General features: G+C 33.1%; 1 protein-coding gene and 1 long non-coding RNA gene across 2 annotated transcripts; one reads left to right on the forward strand and one right to left on the reverse strand.

Moving 5' to 3' along the window:
* Nucleotides 1-3,476: 3,476 nt before the first annotated feature.
* Nucleotides 3,477-5,469, forward strand: LOC112031634 (uncharacterized). Its single transcript, XR_002884993.2, has 3 exons — nt 3,477-3,761; nt 4,590-4,667; nt 4,919-5,469. It is a non-coding gene; the product is annotated as an uncharacterized LOC112031634 (long non-coding RNA).
* A 10,560-nt stretch (nt 5,470-16,029) lies between these two features.
* Nucleotides 16,030-16,692, reverse strand: LOC111997258 (coniferyl alcohol acyltransferase-like). Its single transcript, XM_065770701.1, has one exon. It carries the CDS (start codon nt 16,690-16,692, stop codon nt 16,030-16,032), a length of 663 nt encoding a protein of 220 aa, XP_065626773.1.
* Nucleotides 16,693-19,053: the final 2,361 nt, after the last annotated feature.

The following is a 19,053-nucleotide window of genomic DNA, read 5'->3' on the forward strand; positions in this document are numbered from 1 at the left end:
AATCATTTAGGGAGGCTAGATTCATGTTTGTATTGTTGTGTTGTGTGTATAGAGTTTTTCCTTTTAGTGAAAGTGCTAATGAAAGGAAGCATGATTGACGGTTGCTTTTCCATCATGCTTTTGAGGCTTGGGAGTTCTTTCCCTTTTCTTTATGACTAAAAAACTCATCCTTTGAACTATAGTCCTCCTTTTTGTAATTAGATATAGGAGGGGGAGATCTTGAAAGTGGTAAGAAAGATTTATGGTCATGATAACTTTGCTCTCTCTCTCTCTCATGCTGGGCCTCTTCTTCATACAGTTAGTATTGGTGGGTTTTTCCAGTATCTTCTATTTCTCATCCTTAGTTCTCTTTGTTCCACTATATTACAATGAGTATCTGAGTGTAGGAGTTGTTACATCTTGCAAGGAAGAAAGTCCAGAAATCCTAATCCCCCACCTTGTCTTTACATTTCTTGCAAATATTACAGAAAAGATCAGAGAAATTCAACTTTGTAGAGGCTTTGTAGGAAATTTTGCTATTTTACAACAAAATGTTACAAGTAATGGTCTCCAAAACAATAGAGGGACATGTATGACAAGACTTGAGTACAGAAATTATGATGGCCAAAACTTAATAAATACCGTTAGGGTCTGCCAAAATCACATTTTATGACAAGAGAACTGGTCTAATAAGCAGCATAAAAGCTAGACAATACAATGTTGTTGTAATTCATTAGCATTGTTCATGTCAGGTACTTTCTTCTCAGGCAACCTCATTGATAAGTAATGAACAAGATATAATGGGCGACCTAGACTTAGTTTCACGGAAAAAAATGGGGAGGAAATTGGGCAGCATGATGTCCAACTGAAAAAAAATTGCATTGATTATTTTCTTTGTGCACATTCACTAGAAGAGCATGCCTTTACTGTTTATATGTTGGTATTATCCAGAACAAAAATGATATATGCAGAAGCCTTACTGTGGTGGATCAGTGGAGCTTTTCTAGCTCATTCACAGAGGCCCCCAACTTTGCTAGTCATAGTTAGCTATCCTTCATTGAGTCAAGAAAGATTAATTTGATTTCTCTCTTTAAATATATATCTTAATCTGATGCCAATCTATTTGTCACTTGTCAATGTTAATTAATATAACATATAAGCCAATTTTTAAAACCACATATCAGGCTTGTATGCTCATCCTTGGATATGCGAGGCACACTTTTGTGGATTCAATGTACATACACTTTGTTTCGCTCCAATTGCGCAACGGACGTTCATGGGCTTTGATGTAACAAGTGAATGCCACTTGTTAGAAAAAACTTCAATTAAGGCTACACCGCTTAACAAAAAAATTATAGGCCTAAACATATACCCAACAACATAATTTCATGAATTATGAAGACTTGAAGGCTACAATTGGACCATGGTTGAATACATTTAAAAAGCTAATAAATTTGCAATTGAGTCTACATTAAGTCACTACTGACCTGTGAATCCCAGATTGCAATTCAACTGTTGGTTGGAGTAGGAGAGTTACTATACCATGATTTTTAATGATAAAAATGTGCTGACTACTAAAGCAGTAATAGATTTCACATTAATCTTTCTAAGAAAGAATGAGACTCCCGCGAAAAAACACAACTCAAAATACCATCAAATACAATCCTAACATAACCAATGGGTAGTAGCTAGATATTCTTTCCTGTAAATATGTGAAATCTAACACTATGGATTCGCTTGAGTTTATAAGATTCTTTACAATCCAGAACAAAATCTGCTATTTCCTAGGGACATTGGCACATTGCACTTAATAAATTAGACAAAAAAAATTTAGCTATACTTACTATTTGCAAATACTTTGCAGTGGGAAGAACAAATAAACTTAATTAGAGTAGTAGTTTAAAATACCATAATTTTAACAAGAGAGAGTACCACAATGTTTTGCAATTACATCATTCAAATAAGCCTCAATCCGATTTTAATCAAATTTGGTCTAAAAATCTTACTTCTACTATTTTAACAAACTTAGACTTACAAGTTACATGCATATACATCAGCATCAATATCTCTCCCTCTATTCTATTTATATACAAGCACAACGCCTACGAATTACGATTGTGATTTTTCCGTGAGTTTTAAGAGTGATTGTGATTTTTCCGTGAGTTTTACTTTGAAACTTAGATTAATGGCTATGGTTTAGGATGAGTGTACGTGATTGGAGTGATTGTGAGTTTGCTACGAGATTTGAGAGTTTGAAGAGTTGGAAGAAAAATGCCTACAGATCCTCGCGGGTCGTGGAGAGAGAGATTCACAAATGAAGGGAAAGAGAGTGTTAGAGAATGGAAATTAAAAAAAAAAAAAAAGTGGTGTATTGAGTGAACAATGCTCAATAATTGTAATTGAACACACTGTACATTGTCAAGTTTTTCAGACAAAATATTGAGCTTAATGTATGAGAGTTTTGAGGGAGTTTACTTAATTTTTTTTTACTAAATGATGTTTTAACTGGGTTAATGGGAATACTGATGGCGCTCAAATGAAGAATTCATAGCAAGAGAAAACTTGATGAGTAATTTGATCAACATAATTAGGTTGTAGTTTATAGTTAGTAAGTTTAAGAAGAAAGAAAAGGTTAAGGGTAAAATTTAAAAATTTTTAATATACTAGGACCCTTCCCCTCTAACTTCTTCCAATTTGAGTGATTAAAAATAAGTGTAGATGATATGATACACTTATCAAATTAAAAGTACTTTTTGGTATTTCTAACAAAGATGTTTAAAGTTCAAATCCCTCTCCCAATGTAATTATCAAATTTATTAAGAAGAAAAAAAATATATACTGTACAGCGTGCGGCTACAGGCCCAAGGCTATATGGTGTGCGGTCATAGGCCCATCACTAATGGGACTAGTTGGTATGGAATGCATGGTAGGTTAGTCCGAGGCTTGTTCGAACCTTGGTGTCGTTATTGCTCGGATGCATCCCGGAATACCTCGATAGTACCTTAGGGAATATCACCACCAAGCACCATTCGGCATCTAGCACTAGTTCCAATATTCAAATTCCTATTTCTAAAGTGGGGTCCACCTCTGTCAAGAATAATCCAAACAGGCCCCACCCGCATGAGGATTGTTAGAAAGCAATCATTGCTGACCCACTAAAGGAAGGCTATAAACAGAGGAAAGGTAGGAGAAAAAAGGAGTTAGACACTAGAGAGAGAAAAACTAAAGAAGAGAGAGGAGAAAGACACTCAGGAATAAGAGTGTTCGATTAGTTTGATTAGCCATCCTTAGGAGCCTTAATATTTGTCTTAGAGAACTTTCCATTATAGGATATTTGTAAACCCACAAAAAGAAGTATATTGTGAGCCTAACCATACAGTTGGCCCATTAACCGTGGATTGAGCATGCACATATACAATTAAATACCAGGAAAAAATACCCACACACTACCTAAACTTCCAACCACCGGCCAAAACACCCTATGACCTATTATATTAGCAAATTTACTCTTTAAACTATAAATACTTGTCAAATCAATACTTCGGTCTATTGTTAACACACTAACAGAATAAGCATGTGAGCTGCACGTGTTCCCCACTTCCTCGTAAAACAAATTCAATCGCACGGTAGAAAGAAGAGAGAGGAGAGACCTCAGACCGGCAGACAGAGAGAGAGAGGCGGTAGAACCAGAGCCACCGCAGAGCTTCTCTTTTCCGTCTCGCCGCCCCTTGTCCCGGCGGTGCCTTGGTGGTTCCGCCGCACCGTTCAATACCCAGCACCTAGTATTTTTTTTTTCTTTCATTCTTTCCCTAAGTTTAAATCCACAAAGAACTCTTTATTTTTCTAATCTCCATGTGCAAATTTCTTGGTTTGGTTTAGTTTTTGGGGCTGGGCTTCTGCTTTGTTTGTTTCATAGAAATTAATGGAATTTACCAATGAAACAAACATTAAATTTGGGGCTTCAAATTAGTATATATATATATATATATATCAGATGAATGAATTGTATTCTTTATACTGTTTTGCAATTAATGCTTATGTGGCCAGTGATCTAGTGAACGTGTATTTTATTATTACTTTTGAGTATGCTATACAGCTATTTGATGAAATGCCTGTGTGAGATATGGCTACTGCATCATCATAGACTTAGAGGATATGGTGGTTGCTTCCTCACACTTAGTATTGGCTAGAATAATTGTTTTAGATTATTTTGCGTCAATTTTGCAGATCATAAGACAGATGCATTATTTTAAGAACTCAATTCCAAGTTGTTAAAATTAGATTCCACCTTCGGGGTCATTGAGTGCTGTTCAGGATTGGATCTAAAAGTTAGGACTAGTTCAAGGTTGAAATATTCTACACACTCCAAAAGCAAGAAATGCATATTTAGGTGTCTTTTCAAAACTATAATAATTATTTATAGAATCTGGGCTAAAATTTATGTTGTATTCTATTTGGAGACCTCATTCAAGAAGAGAGGAATTGTCCTTTTACTGCATTCAAGTTTATTTTGATGTATTTCTAATAACTTTTGTGGGCTAAAGACTTCATTTTAATTTTCAACGCCTTCAATTGCTAACTCATTTTCTTCCTTTCTGGTCTCTTTTTAGCTGGTGGAACAAGAGAGAAGGAAAACACAATTTAAAGTGCAATTTAGCGAGCTTGCTGATGGGTGATTTTTCAGCACGGTGTGTATATTGTTTGATGTGTTGGCAATCTAGCTGCTAATCATTTGACTCTTTATTGACCATTTGCAATGAATTATATTCTTCATATTGTTTTATTTAAATAAGTAGACCGGTAAAAATACTAGCTTTAAGGGAATAATTTAGCTTATGGATGAGGAGTTTAGTGTATTTTTCCCTATTTCTATATTGTTCTTTTTTCCCCCAGCTCTTTGATTCTTTCTATTAATCTTCTTGTTAATTTTGTATTGTAGCCATGGATGAATGTCTACTTTTACTCCCTGCAAATCCTCCTTTTATGCTAAATGTACCACCATCAAAATTGTCTACATCCAGTGCTTAGGCTACTCTAGCGAAGCCTTATCTGCCATTGAGAGTAGTACACTTCAGCTCAGTTCATCTCGTGTAAAACTTTCAAGCCACATCGTCTATGATTCTGATGATTACTTAGATCAAGATACTTATGAGATTGCAGATGCTATGGCTATTGAGTCCAAACCGTCTACATCTGGTGCTGCACAACCTACATTATCTGATATGATGGATCTCCTGCAGCAGACTATATTAGATTCTACATTACCAAAATCGTATTGAACAAGATATTAGAGAGATTAAGGAGCATCAGGAGTTAGGAGTTGATAATTTCGCGATGTACTTATGTTCTTTGTGAACTTGCTGGTTTTTGTACCTTGTGAATTTTGATGCTTAGTTATAACAGTCTGTTTTTGTACTTACATACTGTACTTTATACTCCTTGCCTCCTGTAAGTTCTGAATATTGTAAATATATGTATCAATTTCTTTCAGACTTTTCTATTTTCTTGATTTGGTCTTAAAATTACGAAGAATTTAATATTCTTTTGCCCAACTGCCACTTTTATATAATTTCATGTAACTTTCAAGTGACCATGTTATTATTTACTTGTAATCATGCAAGCAGAGCAATTTTTATGAATGATTGAATGGTGGCAGGCTATGTATCTTAATTATTTCTTTTCATAGTGTAGGAATAAAAATATTGGCGTGTCCCTTAGAGAAAAGCATTCAAGTTTTTTAAATGCATGGGGACACACGATTTGACAGTGGCATGTGAATCTAATTAATTTTAATTCTCTGTTAATCATCTTCCCAAAGACAACTGGAATCCTTACAGCTTTGATATCAATTATTAAATAATATTTTTTGGCTTCAGACTTTATCTGCTAACCAGGTTTAAGCCTTGCATGCTCGACTGATGGACAGCTTGAGAATGTGAGATAATTTAAAACAGATTTGAGGCCCTTGTTTTTGCATTGGAATAAAGGATGATGAAGTCCTTGTCCGAATTGAACTTTATGCAATAACCCTAAGGCTCTTTAATTTCTTTATTATAAAAAATAAAAAATAAACAAAAAAAAAACTTTTAATTTTTTACATCCCCATAGAAAAAAAATAAATAAATAAATCTTGTCATTAGAGTAATTCAAATTTGTAATGTACTAATATCATACCATAAACACCAAAAATTGAATATGTCTCAATCTCCCATGGATTGAAATAATAATGAGTGTTTACAAATAGTATATTGTTTGCTAAAAAATAACACTCAATGAATTAATAATTGCACTTTTTTAGCAATATTGAAAAACAAAAGTATACCGGTTCCATTAGTAAACAAAATATTGAACAAAAAAATTATTTATTTTGCTACCACTAGAACCTTAGCCTTTCTCTTATCCTTTTTGCTTCCACTGGTGTTGTCTACATAAGTCTCAAGTTGCTCTCTATGCTCAATTATTGCAGAAGTAGCATGAAAACATGGGATTCCACTCCCACAATCACAAGTCCTCTCATTCAAGTCCACTACATATCTTCCACCATAAATATACTTCACCTCATATTTGGACCCTCCATTCCAATGAGAAATGCAATGTACCACCTCGCTTTTTATCCTCTCAAGATCATATATGATGGGTACATGTTTTGTTACCACTTGATTACTAATCAACCCTCATTTTATCTTCAATTCATTTCTGTATTTCCTCACTCCACACACACTCCTCTCACACGGTCTGAATACTCCACTCAACTATCCACTCAAAGCTCACCTTAGCTCATCCCTCTTTCCTCACGTCAAACCACTGCCATTCTGAGCTCTGCCCCACGCACCGATGAAAGAGAGAGAGAGCTTCAGCTGTTCGCCGACACTAGTCCGAGCTCCACCCACACTACGACGAGCAACGCCACTATTTTCCCCTCTGTGCCTGTGAGTTTTCTCCCTTTTCTTCTCCGTCTCGCTCAACCTCACCTCCGACCACTCCAAGCCCACCTCGAGCTTTGCATGTACCCAATTCATAGAGCCATAGCTCTTCTTCAAGTCGGCGAAGCCCTACCCTCCTCCAACATTTCCGATCTGTGGCTCTACCATTGTCGGCGAAGCTCTACTCTTAAACCCACCCTTTACAATAACCGATCCACATCCCCTCAAACCCATCTAGCCAAATCCACCCTCAAACCATCAAAAACCCATATTTTCCACACCTTCTCTTCCCTTGTCTTCTCCAATCCGATATATATATATATATATACATACTTATTTATTTATTTAATTATCGATTTATTCAGATGTTCATAATTGTAGTTTGGTGTTAAAATTATATGTAGAGAAATATATGTGCATAAATGATGGTGACCAATTATCAATGTGATTTGGATGTTTTGGTGAATGTATATGGCAGCTTATGAATACTGTGGACACATTACTACATTGGTTGTGATTTTGCATTGATCTAGAATTGGGCTTGTTATAATATTTACTAGCCGCTGACTCACATGATGAGTAAGAATATAAATATTATGTAATGAGGTGTAATATATAAAAAGTAACCATTACTTCAAGTATTGTCTATTTAAATAAAAAAAAGATTTCTACAAGTATTTTTTTTTTAATCTTTTTATCTCAACAAATATATCATTTTCTTAATTTTTTTTTTTTTTTATGTTTGATTAATATTTTTTTTAGGGTGAACCATATTCTTCTAACTTCTATTGTAGTATATTATATTTTCTTAATATACAACTAAACTTTATAATTTTCAAATTTATTATTCGAATTTCTCATATCTTAAGGAATAATGAAATTATCATAATAATCAAAACTCATTACAAAATTACAATGTTATCTTAGCCAAAATTAAAATGAAAATAAAGGAATAAATAATAGGCTTTATAATAATTTATTACTTAAAAAATTGGTAGGCATATTCAAATTCCTGTTTCCAAAAAAACTTAAGTATTAGCCCAAACTAAAATTCAACCAAAGCTATAAAAGGGAAAGAGAAGACTTTCTAATGGGATATTAAAAAAAAAACACATATTAAAAAAAAAAAACCATCAACATTAATTAGAGTTATAAAAAAGAACAAAAATTCACCGAAAGAAAGTAGAGAGAGAGAAAGAGTACTCACAGTTTTGTGTGGAAAAAATATAAATTGAATGAGAAAACAATATCAAATTTATACAAAATAAAATGGGTAGAAAAAGAGTCAAAATATAAAAAGAGGAAGGAAGTATAACAGTAAAGTAGTGAAAAGATAAAGAGGCAAAAAAGAAAGGGAAAGGTTGGAAGAAGTGTAATAGTAGGTGTGTGAACTAATAAGGAGAAGAAGAGTTTTTTTTTTTTTTGAAAATAGAGGGAAGAAAAGTTTAAACAGAGAAAAGAAAATATAAAAAATAAATAAATGACGTGGCTGCTGATGTGACTTAACAGGAGCGTGACAACAATAAATGTTATACTTTAACTTTTAGTAATACTAACTGCCAACCCGCGTGTTGCGCGTGATAATTATTTTTATAGTGGTTTTATTTAAAAAAAATTTACAATTTAAAATAATCTAATAATGAGTAATATATTTCTTAATTATATTTTTATTTATTATAGGAACAATCATAAATGTAATATAGAAACAATCCAAAACACCGAAAAAATGTAAACTAAAAAAAATTAATAAAACATAACAATGATTAATTGAACCAATATTAGGATAAAATTTTGTTTTTGTTAATCTATTAAGGTTATTTCTTTGTAGAAATTATAATTTCGGCCGCCCAAAACATATTATCAAATAAAAAATTATTAGCAAAATCTAAGAATTAAATTTCTATACATGCATTGTTATAAAATAATAATAATTAAAATAAAATTGCAAAAGTTAAAATTTGTCACCTATCCAATTATTTTCGTTTGGCTAACCTTTGCTCTTTTTTTTTAAAAAATAAATGACATTATAGAGTACTTCTAATACAACTATTAAGAGTACTTTGTTCACCACAAAGGATTAGAAAATAAACAAAAATTAATAAAGTCTCATAGTTTAACATCTAAATTGAACACTACAAAAAATCATGTTATGTAACAGAATAAATACCAATTATCCAAATCACGCTATGTAATAGAATAATATTATATTTTTATATGTTATATTTAATTCTTTAGAACGCAATAGAATAACATTTAACAATCAAAGAGAATAAATAAAAAATAATTAAAAAAAAAAGCAACAACAACAACAATTTAAAAAACAAAACTAAATCACAATTAAAAAAAAAATCACATTAACCCAAAATAGAGTTTTAAAGAATATAAAAAATTATCAATCTAAAGTAGAGATGCAAGAAAAAAAAAATCCACCAAAAAATTCAGAGAGAGAGAGAGAGGGAACTTCTTTTTTTTTTTTTTTTTTTTGTGAGTAAAAACTATACATATAATAGAAGAGATAGTGACAAATTTATAGTAAGAGAGTGTGAATAAGAAGAGACAAAAATAAAGGAAGATGAAGGGAAAGAGGAAGAATAATATTAATGTAGAGGGTAGTGGGGAGATGAAAAGATAAGAGAGGGAGAAAAATTGAAGAAGTAGTGGGGATATGAAATGGTAAGAGAGAGAGATTGGAGAAATGTAAATATTAAAAAATAAATGTTAAAAACAATTATAGGAAAATTGGAAAGAAAAAAAAAAAAAAAAAAAAAAACCCTAAAGCTTGAAAGGCTTCAACATTGTTGTTGTTGTTGTTTTTTTTTTTTTTTTTTTTTTTAAGCTAAAAAGGTTCATACAAAACCCTAAAGCTAAACTGAAAAGGATTTGGGGTTGGGCTTGATAGTGGAACTAAATAAATAAGAGGTAGACTGGATTAATTATATAGATTTATTATAGGGTGAGAGTGGAAGTAAATAAATAAGTAGTGGGTTGGATTTATTATAGGGTGATAGTGTAAGTAAATAAATAAGTAGTGGGCTGTATATATAGGGCTGAAAATTGTAAAAATCATTTTAAAATTGTAGGAAAATTATATTTTAAAAAAGAAAAGAAAAAAAAGGATGACGTGGTAGCTAATGTGGCGCAACGTGAGAGCAGCAGTATGAAACGCTACGTTTTAGCTTTTAGTAATATATAGACATAGATGTGAATTTGGATGGTTTAACAAAAATTAAACATGGTTGTATATACTAATTGTGTTAGAGACTACATTGTTATGTTGGTTGACAGGGTGTGATGTGTTGTTTTGTCTTTGTGATGTTCTATATACTGTGTAATGTCTAAAATAGCATGCTTATTTATGTACCTCTTAGTCCACAGTGTTTTTTATTTTTAGATGAAGAGAAAAACCAAAGCAGCAATTCTTGCCTTAATTGCATCTATCCTCCTTGTGGGGGTCGCATCATTAAGAAAATTGTAGTGTAGACGACTGCATAGGGCACCTTATGTTAATCATGTAGCCAAAAGAGAACATTACATAAATAGTATTCTGTATGGAAGTGAGACATTGTGTAAGTCAAACTAGGATAAAGCCTATAGCTTTTCACTAGTTATGTGACATCCTCACTGAGAGGGAGCATATACAGCTAATTGTTCACGTGTCCATTAAGGAGCAAGTACTAATTTTCTTACACATAATTGGTCATAATGTAAGGTTCCGTGTAATTGGTAGTCAGTTCCATAGATCGACTGAGATTGTTCATAGATATTTCAGGGTCGTCCTTAGGGGGATTCTGAAATTATATAGGGCTCTAATAAGGTTGCTTAGCGAAGATACATCCCCTAAAGATAAGGGATAGCAAAAGGTTCTACCCATATTTTAAGTTAAATATTGGGACTTTGTGTATTTTTGTAAATTGTGAAGATTTTGTTTATTTTTTAAAACATTAAATCTATCGAAAATTAGAATTGTGTTGGAACAATAGATGGTACACATGTTCGTGCATTTGTACCCCCTTAAATACAAGGAAGGTTTCGTTGTCGCAAAGATGGAACCACTCAAAATGTGTTAGCTGCCATTAGTTTTGACTTGAAGTTCACTTATGCATTGGCTGGATGAGAAGGCAGTGCACATGATTCGCGTGTGTTAAATGATGCATTCGCTAGGCTAGGAAGATTTTCAATTCTTGAAGGTATTATAGGATTACTTCACCTTTTGGGTTTATTAGTTTTAATAAATTTTTTCATTTTACTAAAGAATAGTAGTGATTTCGTTTTATTTTTCAATATATGTAGGTAAATATTATCTTGGTGATGCTAGATATGGTAATAAAAATGGAATTTTGTCACCTTATCTGAGTGTTCAATATCACTTGAAAGAGTTTAGTGAACATCCTCCTAAGAATGAACATGAATTGTTCAACCTCCGTCACTCATCCTTGAGAACTACCATTGAGCGAGGGTTTGGAGTATTGAAGAAATATTTTCAAGTCTTGGATGCAAAACCATTTTGGTCTTTTGAAACCTAAGTGGAAGTAGTGTTGGCATGTTGTGTGATTCATAATCGCATTATGGGGGTTGATCCTACTGACTATATTATGGAAGCTACAATGAACCAAGTAGACTCTAGCAGTGAAGAACTGGAAACAAGTTCACGTCGAGACTCCACTAAAGAAAGTAAAGTGTGAAATGTTAAGAGAGATGAGATATAAAGGGCAACAAGCCCTCAAACACTTCCAAGGCAGGCTCCTTTGCCACTATAGCCAAGGCCATCTCTACTCAGTTTGAGGTAAAGTGCTACCCCTCATTTGTGGAGAACCGGCTGCGTACGTTGAGGACTATATGGAGTACCATCCAGACTTTTCGAAAGAAGAGTGGATTTGGATGTGATGACAACCTCAAGATGATCACATGTGACGCCAAGACCTATTAGGGGGAAGTTATGGTATGGCTTCTAACAATATTTTGTTAATATAGTCTTGTTTTGATACTCCTGCAATGAGTACTGAGTTATGTTAGAAAAAATATTTATTATATGAGTGAATATGGCATCTATATGAGTTAGTTCTGGTTATTGAAGTGAATATTGAATTTTCTACGTTCTTTTCTCCCTTACAAGCGCATCGTAAGCATGCCGAGTTTTTGAACAAGAGGATAGAGATGTATGATGAGTTGCACTAGTAGTGGGTAAGGATATGGCCACAAGTAGCTTTGCTAAGTCATACGTTAATCTTGACACACAGCAAGAGAATGATGATGACACTGAGAATGTGGCCAACAATGGCGAGAAAGGTGTGGTGGATAAAGGGGACAAGGGGAAGAATGTGGTAGAATCATCCACCACCAGGTCCAAAGCTTCAAAGTCCCACAAGAGAGGCTGTGCACCTCCCAGTGATGATAGTGTTCTCACTAATCTGTTTAATCAGCTTACAGAAATTGTTGTGGCCTTGAAAGAAATCAACCGGGGGCCTATTGATTACACCGGTCTTTACTCTGAGGTAATGGCTATGGCGTTGGATGGGTATAGTGAAAATATGCTCACAACTGCCTTTGACCATCTGTGTGAAAATAAGAAGGCAGCTAGAGGATTTTTGGCCAAGAATGCTAAGTTGAGGAAGCTTTGGATGGATAGTTATTTTTTTACTCAACTCTAACAACTCTATTTGGTGTTGACTGTGATGGTAGTTTTTCTTTTGGTAATATGTCGTAGTACTAGTATTCACCTTTGATTGTACCATATATGTGACAGTATTGTATTATCTATAAACATTGGCTAGTATAAGCAGGCTATGTATGTATTCCTAAACTTGGACATACAATGATGGTACATATATTTTGTAGACTGTTATGCTCCAAGGGATAACAGTTTCGTACCTTGACTGTAGGATGTAGTATTTTGTGTACTTGGTATGATACAATTACCCAAGTTATGTATGTTCAATGTAAGCATGTAGGGCACGTGTACTGTTCAAATACCGCATGTAGGTATCATTTTTGTAGACCATGGAGGCTCACCTCCAATGGTGAATGCTACATTATGTGCTTATTGATATGAATATTATAAAAATATTTATTGGATGCTCTTTGATCATGTTAAACTGGATGAGTACAATATTTGTGTCGATTGTTACAGGGATGCAGGTTTTTATTTGCTGTATATTTCATATTTTTCAAAATTTTTTGAACAAACCAAACATGGGAAAATGAATACAGTAAAACTATTTTTGTAGCAGCCAAACACTGGAAATCGTTTTCTGCCCTATTTTCCATGGTGCAACCAAACACATTGAAAGCATTTTCCTTATTAGAAAATATTTTCTCCTAAATCCATTTTACACTTAGAAATGAATTTACATAGAGCCAAACATAGCCTAATTAACAAAACAAATGCAACAGTAAATCAATTTGAAGCAGACTCGGCTGTGACCATGTAAAGATATTCAGAAATCTATGCAGATAATAACAACAATTTAGAAATGTACAAAATCAAATAAATAATAGCAGTAATTTAAAAAATATTTTGTGGGCGTATAAGACTGTAAAAACATTGTTGTGATTCTAAAGCTACTACATTGGAGTACAACACCAAAATGTGAATAGGATGCCACGTACTAAGGAATACACTAAGAAGTTACATTACATAATAGGATGCCACTATGGAAATACATTGAGAAGCTATAGTACATATGCAATTCGTAGGGAAAGTAAACCCTTTCAGGAAAAGTAACACAAAAAGTATCAGCCACAGGAGCCAAAATGCACTCAATTCTAAATTAATTCGTCTACCAATTTGATGTCTTCCTGCATTCCCCAAAACCCAGAGAAGATTCAACCATGAATTTGAGTTTAGTAGAGACCCAACTCTGAGTACACATTATGGCATTTATCAAGTCTGGTTTGAAGGATGCATAATGTCGTCAACTGATTCCTTTTTCCAAGGTAAAAAATTCATCTATGGAAGTAAGATTACTATAAAAAATTATTTGAGTTCCATATTTGACAATTACTGCATTGACATTGGGCACATATTTTGCACACCCACTGATGCGTGCAGCCAGTTTCAAGCTTCATTGGTTAAATCATTAAAGCAGTAGCCATATGTCTCTCAGGCATTTAACCAAATAGCCAGTGAATGGCACATGGAGAAAAAAAAAAAAAAAATTTCAAAGAGACCCAACCCAAAAATTAAACCAAACAAATAATTTCTACTATAGAAATTCACACATGGAGAAGGAAAAAAAAGTTCTTTGTGGATTTAAATAGCAATATGTAAGAGGGGGAAAAAAATACTAGGTGGTGGGTGGTGAATGGCACGGCTAAACCACCAAAGTGCCGACAGTACAAAGGCGGCGAGACAACTGGAAGACTCTCTCTCTCTCTCTCTCTCTCTCTCTCTCTCTCTCTCTCTCTCTCTCTCTCTCTCTCTCTCTCTCATGAAAGAGAGGAGAAGACCAGAGAGAGAGAGAAAAAAAAAAAAAAAAGGAGAGAAGGAAAAGAGAAGAACGGAGAGAGGGAGAAATTAAGAGGAAAAATAGAGAATTATTTTTTAATGAGAAAAAAGAGACAAGAATTTAAAATAAAAATAAAAATAAAAATAAAATAAAAAATAAAAACCTTTGTTGCTACAGTAAATTGTCGAAGATGGCAGTTTATTGTAACTTTGTTGCTAAAATTTTTAGCTTTAGCATCACCAATGTAGCACAGTTCTTGTAGTTTGTAGTGATAAAAATAGCATTTTAGCAATTTAACACTACCAATACTAATGCTCTTAATGGCGGGGCTATGAAAATTTTCAAGGTCAATTTTGCCTTTTAAAGTTTTAGTGTATGTTGATGTGTTTTTTTAACAGATGTCAATTTTTAATTGGGCCGGAAAACACCAACTAGACATTGAGTTAGTAGTCCTGAAACAAAATATACTTTTTCATCTAGTGGGAAGTTAAAAGAGAGATTTCTCTAGTAGTTTTATGTTTTTTAATTTTATTAAATTACGATTTTAACCTCATTTTTTTTCTAGAAATAATACTATTTAATTAGATTATGGATATTTTTGTCATTTTCTAAGGTGATAACTAACTTTTTAAATTCTCTTAATATGTAATAATATATAAGAATAATAATGCATAAAGTTGTGTGATCTCAAAATCATTGGGGAAGTTTGTACCTTCTTATAGGAATAATAATGCATAAAGGTGTTAGGTTTTAGTGTTTAAAGCAAGTTAAATGGGTCCAGCCCGCAATCATTGGGGAAGTTTGTACCTTCTTATTACCAAAAGGATGAGTGGAGTAGAGGGTTTGAATGGAAATATATAGCAATACACATGGAGGCTTGTTCATTCGGGAGAAGTGAAGTGAACATGCAAAATACGCTATTAGTCCCTAAATATAAATTCATGACCAATTTTAGTCGCTAAGGTTTAAAATGTTATATCAAACTTTATTTGAAAAAAATATATATACTTTATTAATTTCTTTTAGAGATTTAAACCAATAAAACAAATGTTGAAAAATAATAAAGAAGAAAGAGTTTTAATAAAAAAATAGAAAAAAAAAATTATTATTATTATTATTATTATGCTTCAAAATTGAGAAAAAAGCACAAATATATTTTTAATTTATTTTCTTTATGTATTTTTTATGATATTTATCTCGTTAAATGTAATGCACATAACTAACTTAAAGTGAGTTATGTGTATTACATATAAGAAGAATTAATGTCACCTTTTTATAGGTTATCAGAAGAGCCCAAGGCTATAAATATGTTTGAAGTCAAACGTCCGTAAATATATTACAATTTAACCACTAATGAATCTATATTAGCCAACTTATCAAAATTTACATGGGATACTTGAGGTTATCCTAGTTATTAAAAAGAAGTGGGAACTTGATATAAAAACAAATAAACAAAAAATAAAAAATAAAAAGATTTATTCATATGTAAAAGAGCCTCTAATAGATGAACATAATATAACATTAATGGTCTTTTATTGTCATTTTGGTTGGTTTTTTTATTCATAATCATATATAGTTGTTATATATTGTTACATGCATATAAATGCATAAACTTATTCTAAATCTTACATGACACGTTTGCATAATATAATATAAGATAACTAGTGAACATGATCAAACAGTCACATTTTTGATCTAACGAGAGTTTCTTCTTCAAATTCATCGAGGCATCCCAAAGTTAAAGGCCTAAACACATGACCAGCTTCACGTTCTATCAATTCCAATTCCTCTTTCAAGATGGACATGTACACGACCCAATCACCATTTCCAGAAGGGCTTTGCATTGGCCCCACATACCCAGTATCTCCACCCCATGGGAAATACAATGACACATATGTTGGTCTTCCCCATCCAAACTGCACCTTTGATAATGGAAGCCTCAAAAGAGATGAAACCACAAGAGCAGGACCTTCTCTGTTCCCATAGGCATATATCTTTGACAAACTGGGAACTGAACGATGAGCCGCCGCCCAATCTAAAAAACCCAAAAAATGCTCAGACGTCATTGCACTTTCCACAATTCCATGAACTTCATTTACTACCCAACTCAATGGTTTGTCCATAAGATCATCTACGGTCTTGCTTCCATAGGGAGGGGACCACAGGTTTCCACAGTAAGAAGCCAATATCTTTGTTTTCTCTTCGTCTTCACGCGCGGCCAATTCTTGTCCTTCCATCAACAAGAATGCCCAGTTCGGATATATTTTTGTCAGCCGTACCACGTTTGGCAATAATTTTCCATAGGAGTGCACTGAAACACTCAACTTTAGTCCTTTTGCATTCATTGGTGCTGGCTAGCGATTGGAGTTGGTTGATAACGTTGGCTTTAATAATGTACGCGCGGCTAACAAAGTTATTGGCGCCCAGGTTTGGCTCTTTGGTTGGGTGGAACGTTGTGAAGGGGATGCTCAAGTTTTCAATCGAAGAGTCAAAGGAACCGGGGATTCGAGGATTGAGCAATGATCGGCAGAATGTTGGTGGTGAAGAGAGAGGTTTAGATTGAGCAATCTCAGCCCATGAGATAAGAAACATGCCAGCCGAGTATCCGTCCATCATTTGATGGCAAAAAGTTTATGCCACCATAAGTCCCCCACATTTGAACCCAGTAGCCTACAAGTAGGTTTCATGGCATTAGTTTAGCAAAAGACTAAACAAAAAAAAGGGGGAAAACCCTACAATCAACAGTATACCCCTTTAGTTGTGACTTTTCATCCTTAAAGTTTTTTCTTTGTCATTTAATCTTTACATTTTAATATTCTTGTCAGGACTCAAGATTGGTTATTCCATCAATAAATAAAACTGTCAGTTTTTTTTGTCTCAAAAAAAAAAAAAAAAAGTAAAAAAATCTTATTTGTCAATGTGGAAAACAATCTCTAAAATAAACCAATATTTTATGTTAAGTAAATAGTTTTTCATTTGACTCATTTTTTTATGCTACCAAAACTGAAAAATATGAAAACTATCTTTGCACAATGTTTTTCATCGAAAAAAACAAAGGGATATCCACTATCCAATGTGTTCTACTTAGTGGGGATAGTAGTGCGCCACACAAACAAAAAGAATACCTCCCAACTTTCCAAGTATGCTTTTGAAGAGTTTATTTACTTGTAATATAAACTTTAAATTTAAAAAATAAATTTTTATTCTAAATAGCTAGTTTAATTGTTAATATGTCACTTTAAAGAAAATAAATTGAAGGCAAATAAGTAGGTTAAATTTCTTGCTAATGTTTTATTGTGAAACTTGAAACTTAGTTAAAGTAATATATAGATTTAAAATAATTTTTATATATTAAAAAATTAAAATTACTCTCCTAAGTCTATTGGTTAAAATTGCATCTGCTTCATGCACTCTCACACCACCCCAACTCTTTCTTCTTGCACCTATAAATATCACTCTTATAAACATCTTGCTCCCATTTCCCTTGTACAACATTATCAAGCATATTCTCATTTACATGCACTCTCTCTGCTCTCTCTCTCTACAATCAGAATAGCACACATTATCATGGATATGTTCAAGTACAAGAGAAAGTTAAGAGACTTCACTGTGACTGTGAGAAAGAAAGAGGTGGTGGTGGCAGCACAATTTCCAAATCAAGAGCATTGGTTACCACTATCTAATCTAGACTGTGTGTCTTTTTGCCTCCAGTTGGATTTTAGTTTCTACTTTTGTTATACGAAGCCAACCTGTGGAGACAACTGGACATTTGTGTCAAAGGTTGAAGTTCTAAAGAAGGCCTTGGCGAAAGCTTTGGTTCCATACTACGCTCTTGCTGGTGAGATAGTTCCAAACTCTATGGGTGAACCTGAGATTGTTTGCAACAACCGTGGGGTAGACTTCATTGAAGGTTTTGCAGATATAGAACTTCAAAACCTCAACTTGTATAGAGTTGATGAGACCATTGGCTGCAAACTTGTACCCAAGAAGAAGAATGGCATGCTGACTGTTCAGGTTTGTAGAAGAACACTGGCCTTGGAGATTTGAGGCTATCCTAGAATACATTAATTATTTGATCTTTTCTGATCATATGGTAGTAGTTTTTTCTACTATAACTAATGTTTGTGCTTGGAGGATGCAGAAACTAAAAATTAAGCAACTTTGTTTTGAATCAATTTTTTTTAAAAAAATATTTAAAAAATATATATATATATATAGCAACTTTGTTTTGAAACAATTTTTTTTTTTTTTAAAAATTTTATACATATACATACATACATATNATATTATAGCAACTTTGTTTTGAATCAATTTAAAAAAAATTATTAAAAAAAATATATATATATATATATAGCAACTTTGTTTTGAAACAATTTTTTTTTTTTTAAGTTTTATACATACATACATACATACATATATATATATATATATATTACGAACAGAGTATCTAACTTATTTGAGTATATAACTATTTCCTTATTTGAGTATATAACTATTTCCTTGGGTGGAAGTGTCCCCACCCCCCCCCCCCCCACATCTCACACCACCAAGTTATTATAAGAAAAATTCCTTGAGGGCAACCCAAAATATTAGTAAGATGTTTTGGAACTAAGATCTCATTAATATCATCATAACACCTTAAGAACTACTTAACGTTGATAGATCAAATGATATTAATCTAAAACTTAGAAGAACTCAAAAGTATT

The sequence above is a fragment of the Quercus suber genome, unplaced genomic scaffold (assembly GCF_002906115.3).
Source record: "Quercus suber isolate HL8 unplaced genomic scaffold, Cork oak 2.0 scaffold_34, whole genome shotgun sequence".
NCBI lineage: Eukaryota > Viridiplantae > Streptophyta > Magnoliopsida > Fagales > Fagaceae > Quercus > Quercus suber.